Source organism: Rutilus rutilus (assembly GCF_951802725.1).
Source record: "Rutilus rutilus genome assembly, chromosome: 15".
Taxonomy (NCBI): domain Eukaryota; kingdom Metazoa; phylum Chordata; class Actinopteri; order Cypriniformes; family Leuciscidae; genus Rutilus; species Rutilus rutilus.
The window spans coordinates 33,851,920-33,866,067 of NC_140220.1; the positions used below are offsets into that span (position 1 = coordinate 33,851,920).

Sequence of the window (14,148 nt, forward strand, 5' to 3'; positions counted from 1 at the left end):
TCACACACCTCACGACTGTCATTTTTCAATGTCATGTCCGTTTATGCTTCAAGGGTGTTTTCTACCTTATCATTTTGTAGTTTATTAGATCTCAGATTTCCCAGGTGTTTCCACTTTTCCGAGGCTGTGTGGGAGTGTGTTCTGGAGTGAGCACGAGGACTTGAGCGGAGGAGCCGCGCCGCTGTGGGTTGCATCTCAAAATGTCTCCGTTGTCCTGAAGTGTGGAAAGTAAATACATTTCTAAAATCTCACCTATCTTAACTTCGTCCAGCTTCGCATCACGAGCGCAGGTTGTCTCAGCCTCACAAAAATGACTGCAGACATTCCACAGCCAGGTCTACTGTCCAGTCCTGATTTAATGTTGCTTTACCTATAACTATTGTTCCGCTGTTTCACAAATAGACAGATAGACTGATTTCTTGCCGCTGTGTATTAACATGGCCTAAATTTTTTTTTTTTTTTTTTTTTTTTTTTTTTTACTCCTTCTAGGACAATTCAAGTTTCAAAATGTTTTTTTTTTTTTTTTTTTTTTCTTATATATTTATCCCACTGACTTTTTGAACTGGAAACAGAAAATTCCCCACTGTTGCTGACTGCAGTTGTTACAAAGAGCGTGTTTCTAGCGTGAGTGTACACAGGTACAGGTCTTTTCCCATCAATCTGTTGGCCACATAGGGCTTTGAAAGACAGGCGGGTGGAATTTAAACCAAAAAAAATGATCAAATGACGTACAGGTCTTTTGGCTTCCCATATTCCTCAATTATTGATAGTTTAGCTTGATTTTTTTTTTATTTATTTTTTATATATAATATATAATTGTTTTACATTCCACTCTCATCGAATATGAATGCCTTATTCAATGTATAAAATTTGTAGTGGCCACAAATATTGCAAATGGTTTGGGATGCAAAAACACCAATATAAGTGATGGGAATAATTGAGGGTCAGTGTTTATTTCTGTAAGGTTATTTTTTTTCTGTGTGTGTGTGTGTGTGCATGGAAGGATGGCATAAATGGCTTAAAATTAAGGGGAGATTTTTTTGGATATGATTTTCGTTCCATTTAAATGTTATTTTGCACCAGTGGAAGGTCTGACGGCGTATTGGAAGTGCTGATTTAGTGGTTGTGAAAATACTAGTCTGGTCTTTTTATTTATCAACTGGGAGAGGTGACTGATATGAAATTATTTGAAATGTAGAAATGCGAATGAAATGATTATTGTTAAATTTTTTTGTTTATCATGAATTTATGACAGGAAATTGGATTTTCTTGTTTGTTCCCAATAGCTAATGTATGTATTTTATAGTTACATTTGGAAAATTGCAAACATCCGTAGAAAATGATTTGACTTATTTCCCCTCGCGTTCATTAGCATAAACACAATGTAATCTTTATTGACATATAGGGAAAGTGTCATATTCTGGCTGCATGTAACTCACACATTCACAACCAATTTTATAGAATAATAAAGGTTTTACAGATAAATAGACATTTTTAGTATTATAGCTCCAAAAAAAAGATTGTAGCCTCAGAATTCATGCTGTGACAGAAGATCATGAGAAACGTCTCCGAAACACACACAGAGAAACCCACCGGCCAGACAAAGGGGTGAATTGCCTAGTAAACAGTATCTGCCACTTTTGTTTACAAGAAAACTGTCATTGTAAATGGAAAATATATATTATTTGTATTTAAATAATTTCAAATAAAATAACTTTTTAAATGATTTTCTTTTTGATTTACACATGACTGAACTTTGAGATGTTCTCTGAATCTGCATCATTCTTTGATAAATACATGGTTTTATAGACTTAAGAGTTTACTAAGCTTTATTTGTCTGAAGGTATGGGGCCATTTGGAGATTTCTTTTTTTCTTTTTTTTTATCTAATTTTCCATGACATTTTCAGAAACATTTTGAAGAAATATTTGTTAAATATTATAAAAAAGAGAATGAAAGTTACTTTAAAGTGCTTCAAATCCTGCTTTTTCTTCAGCCTATTGTTCCTGGTCTGTAAAGTCTATACATCAGCATCCCGTTTATTTTCTGAAACGTCTATATGAGGTTCATATATCATGGGTTTGGCTACACACACTTTCAAATTTGCTATTAGGACTTTGAATTTAATTATTTGAATTAAACGAGAAACAAATGCATTTAAATGTCTAGATTTTAGACGTTAGATGTTAAATCACAATTTACAGTGTAATTATTTTTTTTTTAAATACTGAGTATATTCCTACATAATTTAGGCTACTCATCGACATTTTCGCCTTTCTATAAATATTTTTGCCGTTGTAAGGAATTGAACGTATTAAACCAATAAGTTAGTCAAGTGTGCAGCTTAAAGTCCAAACTTCACGCGCTGACACGTCAACATGTTATTATTAGGCTATTTATATATATATATAAACTAATGTGGACAATATTCGCTCTATAATAGATAGACAATAACTATATTCGTGCCATGCTTTCGATATTTAAACGGATTTCCGTGATAATATAGGCTCTGTGAGTTGCTATGCTCATAAATGTGCCGTATTTTCCTAATTTTTACCAAGCAACACTATGACTGCCATGCTTTCGCTGTATTTCTGCAGTGCGAAACCAACATCAGTTTTCGTCCCATGACCTTGAGTGGCTTCCCGAACAGGTTGCGATACATATTCAACACCCAAATCCAATATGATTTTTTTCTCTCACCCCCATTCTGATTTTGAATAGCTTTGAGTAGGCTAAATGACCACAAAGAACAGTGACATACATTTTCAGAACAAAAAAAATAAATAAACAAATAAATAAAGACGAATATAGGCTAATCAACTCAATGCACGAAACAACAATAAATTAAACGCTTCTTTTTTTTTTTTTTTTTGCAAGAATAAAAAAAAAAAATCATTTGAGTTCTTAAACATAGGCCTACTATTAATGATTTTACATTAGCTGAATGCGGGCAGAAGGGGTTGTAAGACGACTGTTGGTAAATTGAGCTTACTGTAATATTAAATAAAATTTGCAGTGAACTTATTTTAAACAAGCTATTTATGTAGGCCTATTAAAAAAAAACACGAAATTGATTAATTTATTTATAGTGAGCTTGTGCAGTGGGCTTTTAGGACAGTTGATGCAACACATTTTAATAAAATTACACCGATTCTGCTGTATTTTCTTCCTCATGAGTCAGCTGACAATATAAAATCAACTGTTTAAAAAAAAAACAACTAAAGTTCATAAACGTTGAACACTGCTTTATTAGCGCAAATAACCGGATCGGAAACACTGTTTAAATTAGCTCACAATCCTCCATGGAATTTCACAAACAAGCTTCAAGTGAGTTCAAGTGGGTTTGTTCCAAAACCCAAGAACCGAAGAGAGATTTCCAGCTCCATCCACACACACACACACACACACACACACACACATGCAGTATTTAAGCAATAGATTTTGGGATACAGTCGGATATCCTGTGTGGGTGTTTTACCCTACATCGTTTTGCATACCCTAGGCGAAATATATAAACGTTTCACCATACGCCCCCGGTGCCTAGCCATCTAATTAGATCCCCGGGGTGCGGATCAGTTTGGCACCGTGTCTGCGTGCAAGCGAAACCGGCTGTTTTTTTGTTTTGTTTCTTGCTCCCGGAGCCCTGGCCGCGGTCCTCGCGCGAACTCACTCCTGCACCGGCGGCGCGGGGAGAAAATCGAGCCCGCAGTCCAGCTGCTGCTGCTGGGGTAAAGTGTTCAGCACGACTCGGACTGACGACCATCCAAGCGTTGCAGCCGCCGACAAGCAGAGGTAAATCATTTCGGCATTAGCTGCTTTTTCCAAGTGGATCTTTGCGGTTGTCAGCGTCATTCGAGACGCCAAGTTCATCGATGCAAATGTGAAATGGTCACTGCGATGCCGTTCGACTGGTGATTAATTAGACTGTGTATAATAATTCTGATAACTTACTGTTCATTGCATATCTGTCTGTTTATAAGAGTATCTTGAGATAAGATTGCACTTAATATTGATATCGCTGAGACGCTATAGGCTACAAGACATTGTTTTAATGAGGTCTTTGAATGTTTGCAACTTTGAATCTGCAGCAAAGCTCATTTATTTATTTCATTCTAATAATGCTGAGAAATATAATATAAAATGTTACATATTATATTTTTTTTATCTGAAGATCAGTTTTAATTACACCCACAGGTAGGAAAAGTCAAAGATGAGGTGTTTATCCTATACAGCAATGAGATTAAATGGAGAAAAATGCTTAATTCTCCTGAAAATGACCCCAGGAAAGAGTTTTCAGAAGAGATCTCAGCAATGTCTCACACTGTGCTCGGAACTGGCAAGATACCAAACGCTGCAATCAAAAGCCAGAGATTTTGATATGAACTCAAAGATTTCTCATCAAATTATCTGAGATCCATGTACGAATCCTCATTAAATGTGTAATTTGGAAACTTCTGAGGCGAAGTTGATACCTTAATGAAACAACAGTCTCCTGATTTATGAAAGAGGAACCTCTAGGGTAAAAAACATTTCCTCTGGGAAGGGTTGTTTATGTGTTTTACTCCGCTGGGAGAACCTATCTGCCCCACCTGTGCTGGCTCTTGTTTTGCTGGCAATTTCCCTAAAGTAGCCTACTAAAGGCCTGCATCTCAGCCTGGTGGGATGTGAGAATAAGAAAGCTGAATATGGTTTGCTTTATTGCATTCAGAGCTACATTTTGCAAGAAAAAAATTGGTTTAGTGTATTGTCAGAGCCATTTGTTGGGCTATACTTTCTTATTCTTCTGGACTTTAATGGCATGCAACTTTGCAGTCATGATTTTTAGCAGTCATCATTTTGGGATAATTATTAATCCCGCAGTAATGTTTTTGGAAGGGAAAAAAAAAGCAACTTCAGGGATTAAGCACGTCTGAAATGTCTTCTGTGGAAGGTCGCTCACCCACACACACATAGACAATGCAGTGGTGTGTGTATTAACAGACCCTCAGGCACTGTGTCAGAGTGAATAAGTGGATACACACATTCTTTATTATTGAACCAAATAAGCCCCTAGAGATGGACTGTGTGAAAGTGTGTTTGGTTACAAGGTTAGAAAAACACGCTGGCGTCACAGAGACCTTCAGGGTCACGCACAAACAGCCCTGCCCTTTTATAGTTTATGGTATGCTCATGTGAGGAAATACCACGGCATGATAGATAAATAATTTTCTGTTGACCCTGCGTTCAGGCATCAGAGATATCAGCAGGATAGTGTAGAGCACCATACACGGTACTTTCAAATTCACCCTGGTTCCTGGTCTGAAAATGGACCTGAAATAAGACTTGATTGTGGAGTAATTGGCCCAAAAGTGGCTAATCTTTTTTTTGTGTGTGTGTGTGTCATAGACAGAGACATAGTACCTTTCCAAGTGCCGTTATGAGCTCGGCAATCTTCTGAAGTGATTCTTGAGAGTATGATTACGATTGAGATTCAGCTGGGTGACATTTTAGATCAACCTGAAGGTCATTTAGATGATCCTCACCACCATGTGTTTACAAGACCTTCCCCACATCACTTGACAATTCACTAATTAGCATTGTTAGACCCTCCCCGTTTCCGTTACCTCTTTTATATGTGGCTTTCTTTCTTCTAAATCCTGCCTTTTGCCCCATGTCTCAACCTCTTAGTTTTAACTGAGATATTCAAATATGTCTCCTATTCTGGAAACACATACATTAAAGCTGAAAGAAAGTGAATATTTCTCACTGAATGTAGTCCAGAATGAAATTCAGTCTTCTTGTTTTGATGACTCAGCAGAGTATCAATGATAGTCCGAGCTCCGCTCTCCTCACGGTCAGAAGAGGAAGGGTTTTTATGCTTGTGTTTGGTGTGTGTTAAATTCATCATAAGATCTCACTTGCATTTCAAATGGTTTTGAATTTTGAATGGTTTTGTTTGTTATGTTATGCATGTTGAGATTACACAACCACTCAAAAGTAAGAGGGTTTAATGTTGTTAAAAGAAGTCTCTGGCTCACCAAGGCTGCATTTATTTGATCAAAAATACAGTAAAAACAGTAATATTGTGAAATATTATTACGATTTAGAATAACTGTTTTCTGTTTTAAAATATTTTAAAATGTAATTTATTCCTGCTGTGGCAAAGCTGAATTTTCAGCAGCCATCGCTCCAGTCTTCAGTGTCACATGATCCTTCAGAAATCATTCCAATATGCTGATTTGCTGCTCAAGAAACATTTCTTATTATTATCACAGCTGAAAACAGTTGTGCTGCTTAATATTTTTGTGAATTTTTTTTTTTTTTCGGGATTCTTTAATGAATAGAAAGTTCAAAAGAACAGCATTTATTTGAATTTTCATTGTCACTTTTGGTCAATTAATGCATCCTTGCTGAAGAAAAGTATTAATTTCTTTAAAAAAGCGTAGGCTACTGACCCCACACTTTTAAACAATAGCGTATATCAAGTGATTAGTGTATTATAATTCTATTCTGATTAGTATTTTCATGCTATGGCCGATATTAAAATTATATTATTTTTTCAAAAAAATTAATCAATAAATAAATAAATACTATACGTGAACTTAAGCATCACCACATGATAATTTACAGTATGAAAAAATGCATGTTAATTTTGAGATTTGATCAAGATTACATTTAACAGTGTTAATATTTAATTATTAGTGTTTTTAAAAATGAGGATTAGATGATGGCAGAGGTAATCTAAATGTAGAAATAGGGGAATTAAGCATAAAAAAACCTGTAATATCAGCCAATATTGTGCATCCCAACATGTAATCTCAACCTAACGTGACCCCTGAATGTAAATTAAAACTGCTTTTTTTTTTTATGCCACTTGTGTGATTTTTATGATTTTAAATGTATTTCTTTAAACACATTTAAACACTTTAACATTTCAGAAGGATGTGTGCGTGTGTGTGGGGGGTGAATGTGAATCAAGAGTCACTATTTGTACTGAGCACAAGTGAATTTTAATGTTTAAATACTGAATGTGTCTGTGTCTCTGATTCTGTCGGTTGCTGCTAAAGTAATTTCTCAAGGGGAGACTAAGCCTCTCTCAGCCTACAGAGCACAAGGGCAAATACGAATAAATATGATAAAATATGGATGAATGCTAATAAAGCACTGGCCAAATGTGGCCCTCACTAAAAGGATTATCTGGAAGGGCAGACATTATTACGGGGGCAGCTGCCGGTCTGCCTTAAGAGCAAAGCATGCAAACTCGGTTTTATTTATTATATAATGGCTAAAAGGGATGAGGGTTCAGGTTTGATTTAGGTTTTTTGTGGTAGTGAAACCTAGCTCTCTTTTGCACTGATTTGTTGTGCTGAAGGCTAAGGAGGCATCAAATGTAATCTGACTCTCAGGGTGTTATATGACTGAGTTTCATTACTCTCATTAAACTGAATGGTTCATTTTTAGTGATTACTTCAACCCCCTGGTTAACTCACTTACATCACCCATCGGTCACTGTTTACAACCCTGTGTTACACTAGTGTTTCCCTGGAGTTAGCTCACTAACATAGTATTCAAAGACCAACCACATTGATTTGGTTGTTAAATTAAAATGAGGAATGGAGTGGCCAAAAAAATGAAACAAATTGTAGGACTATTTTTCTGTGCACTCCATACACTGTTATGCACAATTTAAGCATCCAACTACTTTAAACATACAATACAGTGTAATATTCTATCAAAGGCTGCAATCCGTGCCTTAATACCTTTTTTCCATTAAGATGCACACTCTAAACATCATGAGTTTGAATGCTTTACATGCTTAGATTTCCTCTTAAGACTGTAAAGAAATGGCTCAAAGGATGCTTGAATTAGACATTAAAGGGGTGGTTGATTATGATTTCACTTTTCTAACTTTAGTTAGTGTGTAATGTTGCGGTTTGAGCATAAACAACATCTGCAAAGTTACAACGCTCAAAGTTCAAAGCAAAGGGAGATATTTGCTTTTAAAGAAATCGTTATTTAAGGACTACAACAAACGGCTGGTAGAGACTACACGAGCTTCCTCCCGGGTTAGTGACATCACTAACCCTAAAATTTACATAAACCCCGCCCCCGGAATAGGGCTGAAACGATTAGTTGACATTGTCGACAACGTCGACAATAAAAAATTGTCGACAAATATCTTTGTTGTCGAGTAGTCGTTTGATCCCACGTGACCTAATGTAAGGGCCTGCAATATCGCGATTTGACCGCTACGGCGCTGTAGCGCTAAAGTGTAATGCAGCCGTTACAAATGCTATTGCGGTAGAAGAAAACACAGCGCGAATTATGACGGAGTGCAAACGAATCCGAACTAGTAATGTGTGTAAAGTTTCACAAAACTGCAAACCAAGAATGCTGTCGTATGCAATACACGCAAGGCGGAACTTGCTTTTCACGGGAGCACAACATGCATGTTAAAACACTTAAAGAGGAAAAACCCGGCACGAGACGAGCCGGTGAGAGGTGAATATTCTCCAGCTGAAGCTAAATAACTAGCAGTAAATCTCTTTTTAGAGAATGCAATACTACTAATAATAGCAATAATATTAACAATAATAATATAATTACAGTAATGTGATGATTCATTTTTGCATAGAATAAAGCTTGATCGAGCTTAGGAGTCGGGGCTGTTTTTATTATTGTAGCTCTATTAGGTAACGTTATTACAGTCTTATCCCTTGCCTGTATTTACATATTCATGAAGACTTACAAAAGGAGATGTTATGAAGAATATCATGTCAGTTAATTTTTTATACTGTAAATTAAAAGGTGAATGAGAATGTCTCTGTCAGCTCAGCTCAATTGTCATATCAATTAAAAAAAAAAAAAGATTCTTATAATAATTGTTTGCAGTTTAAGTGTGTCTGTAATGCAGCTGATACATTTTTTTGTTTATATTTTTCTATTGAAAGAGAACAGAATATTTAAACAATGCTTAGAGAGCATTTGTGTGTGATTTGAGTTGGACAGAAATCTGAAAACTTAAAGAGAATGACCTGTTTAGTTGCTCGAAGTTCATTAAAACAACCATTTCAAAAGCTGAAGTGATTTTCTTTTTTTATATTATAGTTAGAATATGTATAACTCCGTGTTTTAACTAATTGAAAAGGCTGAATAATCGTTCCAAACGTACTGATTAGTCGGCGAAATAATCGATGAATAGTCGATTAATCGTTAGATTAATCGATTATCAAAATAATCGTTTGTTGCAGCCCTACCCCGGAACATGATTTATAGATTATCATGACAGAATCAATGACTAGAAGATAAGCTACATAAATTCATCAACTAACCATTCAGAAACGCTGTCTACATGTTGTCACTTCTTCTTGAGTCTCTCCATCTTTGTCTGACTCCAGTTTGAACATAAAAGGTTAAAAGTTTTTGACATTTTCAGTGCATGTCTGTGTGAGGTAAAAAGGACACGAGCTCTTGAAGCTCCGCCCCCTGTGCCGGGAGCAGCAGCTCATTTGCATTTAAAGGAACAGACACAAAAACGGTGCATTTTTGCTCACCCTCAATAAGTGACAACTTTGACATGCTATATAAAAATATCTGTGGGGTGTTTTGAGCTAAAACTTCACATACACACTCTGGGGACATCAGAGACTTATTTTTACATCTTGTGAAAAGGGCATTATACCACCCCCTTTAAAAGACAGGAAGAAGGAGAGGAAGGGACTCCTCCAGTCCAATTTTTCCTAACAATAGCTGTACTGTTTGGTACAGTTGGCTAATTTGCATCCCATTTTTATTATGATTACTTTTCTTTTGGTCAGTAGAAGTCATTGCCTTTTTTAAATTTTTTATTTCTTTAACCCAAATTCAACATCTGATTTTAATGAAGCACATTTTGTTTTGATGCTGAGAGGGATGGAAATGGTTTACTTGTGGTTATAAGGACTGGAATTTGAGCACTGAAAGTAGTTTTTTTTAAGAAAAAAATAATTCTGGTGGTGATTCTGATTAAAGGGATTTGTCCTCCAAATTTAGGGTAGGGTAAACCTTACGTTGTGAGGACCAAATGTCCCCACAAACATAGTAATACCAAAATCTTTTTTATAAAAAACAGCTTATATTGCAGAAAGTTTTCTGTGAGGGTTGTGTTTAGAGGTAGGTTTAGGGTTAGGGAATAAAATATGCAGTTTGTATAGGATAAAAATCAATATGTCTATGGAAGCATGGAAACCCAATGTGTGTGTGTGTGTGTGTGTGTTTGAGTGAGTGAGATGTCCTGACCACTTCGGGTCATCTTTACTTTGAAGATGTATTGCATCACCACCCTGTGGAATAACAAACATGCCCACCAGTGGGTGGGTCAGAAATGGCTGCCAAGATATATTCCTTTGCCAAAAAAAGCAAATGCTTATGCCTAGGAACTTCTAACACAATGACTCCTTCAATACCTTGTCAATGAAAACCTCCCTTGCACTTTAAGAGGTATTTGAATGTGCTTTGTATGTGTGTAACTGGTGTTCTGTAGTATTAAAAGCTGTGCGAATTTGTTACCAAAGTCCAAGTGTGCCTCAGATATGGACTTTTGCTATAGCCATCGTTAACTTCTATTCAGTCCACTATCCAACTCGTAGCTGTTTTTTTTTTTTTTCCATTTAATGTGTCTCTTGAAGCTTGATGTTGCCCAAAAGTTTCTTGGATCACCTTGATGCAAATGCTTTTTCTGCTGGTGTGCATTTAAGCTAATGAGGCCTGTTTACTCCCAGATCAAAACTGAAGAAGCACAACACTATATTCGTACCAAAAGCAAAGCGCAAAGGCACTCCTTATCCTTGATTTTCGATTAAATGTGGTTGATTCGATATCAATTCTCAAAAGCCACGAAAATCGAATCGACCCCCAGCCCTAATATATAGTATGCATTTACAATTCCTTGTATAAATGCACATTAAACACTTTTACATTTAGTCAAGAATGACTTTTTGCTCTGCTTATTTTTCTCTTTTAACAAAATGTTTTTTTTTGTTAATGATTTTTCGTTGTACAAGATTGCTCCACTGACAGCTGTCTATCCAGAAAACACTTGTTGGGTTTTTTTCAGCCTACTTTTTTTGGGGGGAAAAAATAGTTCAATAAAATAAGAATGTATTATTTAGATTCCAAATATTCAAAGAACCTTTAAATTCCCAGTGTTAATAATGGATGGTGAGAATGAGATGCCAATGGCATAGTCTCCTCAGAGAGCGATGCAAGCTATTTAACATTTATTGGTCATTTTGCTCACATTAGATGTTAGGCTACTTGTTACCTTAAAAGAAACAGTAAAGATGTCGCTGAGAATGATTCGATGCACTCTAGTCTAATGTCCTCAGTGATGTGTGTTTGTGTCTCCCAGTGTAATGTTTTGGTCGCTGTGGGAATGAGACTGCGTGGCAGGGATTTGGAGGATTCCACTGTCTCCTGGATACCAAGTGTCCTGGGTGTGCAGAGCGTCAGGCTCCGCCTTCGCCTCGATCGCCGTGACGACAGGGGGAGGGGCCTTTGGCAACTGGTTGACCTGGGAGAGGAAGTGCAGAGTGGGCAGCGGATACGTGATAGGACACCTCCTACTTGTTCACAAAGTAAGACATTCATTCATGATAACTACAGTTCACAAAAATATATAATCCATTGATCCTGAATTGCCAATGTGTTGTTTGAAATGACAATGGATTATGTGCATGGCTTGGAGTTATACTAGCACTCTGCTGACTTTAGTTGTAAGGATCCCTCTTGATGTTGTTTCCTCACGTCCTGTTCGTGAATGAAAAAGGTCAGTTCTTCATTGTATAAACTGCTATATATGCATACAGAGACCTGTTTGTGGAATACTCAGGGTTTTACCATCATCAATAGGGATTTAAGATGGTTCGCCAGCTGGTGAAAAGGACCGCAAAGATATGAGAGAAGTATAATTGGGCACAAGAGGGGGAAAAATACAATATTTGAGAGGATAAGACAGACAGAAAGGCTTGGGAGAGCGAGAAGATCCTCCGTTCATTACATTGGACGCTGGGATTCTGCGCTGCTTGACTCCAGAAAGATTCATGCTGATTAATGTGTCATTCTTAATTATTGCAGTCCCTGTTCTCACGCTGTGTGAAGAAAGACATATGTTCCTTCGCTTTTTCTAATGCTTTGTTGTTGTTTTTCGGGTAGAATACAGTATTACTTGTCTAACACATACACACATTTTTGGTGTTATTTTCTTACATTTCGATCACATGGTCTTCAGTATCAGGTTTCCCTTGTCTGTTGCTATGGCAACTTGCCATGAATGAAGTAAATAACTTTTTGCCATTAGAGGGTAACACGTTCATTTATTTATTTTCTTTCTTTCTTCACAAAACCCCCTCCTCTATGCTAGGCGTTGGCTGGAGGACTTGGCAAACAATGGTTGATTTTTCTATTGTTATTTTGGTTTGAGTTAGTAGGTGTGTGTGTGTGTGCCTGCATGTTTTGTGCATGTGTGTGTAATCAGTGGGATATGTTTTAGGTATGATTTCCAGTCAGTGGCTGCATGTGACTGAATCCAGACATTGATGATCGATCTCTGTTTGGTTCACCTAGAGCTTTTGTTCCAGTCAAAGCAGAAATTTATTGACATTTTGTGAACATTATAAAATGCAGTGACAAAATAGTGTCAATAAAATAATATGAGAACAGTGATGATAATGATAGAAAATAGGCCTGGCCGATAAAACGATAACGATACGTAATCAATATCAATAAAAAATGCGTTCGATAAAACGTTTGATAATTTTTATCAGTCACTTTATTAAGCATTTCTTACGTATTCTTTAATTTTGCACCTTAATGTTAAGAGATAATTGTTAAGTTCATTGTGATTTTAGACTTATCATTACATTTGAATTATTTGAGTGTTTTCCATGGTTGTGTTGACATTTCTGCCTTTATAACTGAGGGGATTATAATCAGAGGAAGGTTAAGTTTAAAATATATATTTTTTAAATGTAATATATTTTCTCCTGGTCCTTTATTTTAAATAGATCAATAAAAAATATCAATAATTATCGATATCGACTGATATGAAACACTTATATCGTGATACAGTTTTCGGCCATATCGCCCAGCCCTAGTAGAAAATCATTTATTTCTAATGATGCTCTGGTTAATTTTTAGCATATTTCTCTCTGACATCGTGCATGCCACATTTGTCATGGAGAATTAAAAAATTAAAATCCCAAACCTTTTTAAACTGAGGTTATTGTAGCATGCTTCAGGCTTTTGTCCAGCTTCCTCTCCTTCTCTTCCATAGACACATACATGAACACACTCACACAGTAGTTGTCCCTCATCAGCAGTGTTAATGGGTTTGAGATGATTGAGTTGCCACTAAAGATGAATCCATGACTTTAATTAACTTTTGATTTATTGGCTTCTGTATTCCAGGCATAATTAGAAATTAAATATAGTGATCCGCTGGATGGGTGAATGGCCGCCCGGCTCTGCGTCAGGCTGTGAAATGGGCTGTCTAAATGTATTTCACAGAGTGTCCAATGAGACAGCTGTGAATGTCCCCTTTCTGAGTTTTATATTTCACTGGTTTTCAATAGATGGGTTTCGGTAATATGGCAAATATTTGCAATTTGGCAAATATTTGGGGAGTTTTTTAGGGGAATTTATTACGTTTTGGCCGTTCATGTACATGACAACGGCATTTTGGGGGCCTGAAAATGCAAAGTTTTGAAAATGGGTTTCAAAGTGCAGGTTTTTGAAACCGATACCTTTATCATCTCTGAGTAAACCAAAAAAAAAAAAAAAGTAACTTTGTGAAAACGGTGATGTCATGAGCATGCATCAGGTGCGTAGTGTTTCTTTACAAAGTGACATCGCCAACTACTGGGGCTGCCGTCACTTTAAAGGGATACTCCACTTTTTTTTGGAAATAGGCTCATTTTACAACTCCCCCAGAGTTCAACAGTTGAGTTTTACCGGTTTCGAATCCATTCAGCCGATCTCCGGGTCTGGCGGTACCACTTTTAGCATAGCTTAGCATAGATAATTGAATCGGACAGGACCATTAGCATCTCTCTCAAAAAAATGACCAAAGAGTTTCGATATTTTTCCTATTTAAAACTTGACTCTTCTGTAGTTACATCGTGCACTAAGA

General features: G+C 36.6%; 1 protein-coding gene across 4 annotated transcripts in view; it reads left to right on the forward strand.

Moving 5' to 3' along the window:
• The first annotated feature begins 3,416 nt into the window (after positions 1–3,416).
• The window catches only part of scml4 (Scm polycomb group protein like 4), a 32,408-nt gene continuing 21,676 nt past the window's right edge, over positions 3,417–14,148 (forward strand). For 2 of the 4 annotated variants that reach the window (XM_084433171.1, XM_084433173.1), the window contains exon 1: positions 11,459–11,596. Coding sequence is in view for 2 of the 4 variants with exons in the window: in XM_084433169.1 (XP_084289295.1) it covers positions 11,395–11,596 (202 nt within the window). In the remaining 2 variants the exon portion in view is untranslated. Of the gene's footprint in view, positions 3,795–11,370; positions 11,597–14,148 lie in introns of those variants that run through there. The other 2 variants (XM_084433169.1, XM_084433170.1) reach the window with 2 other exon arrangements.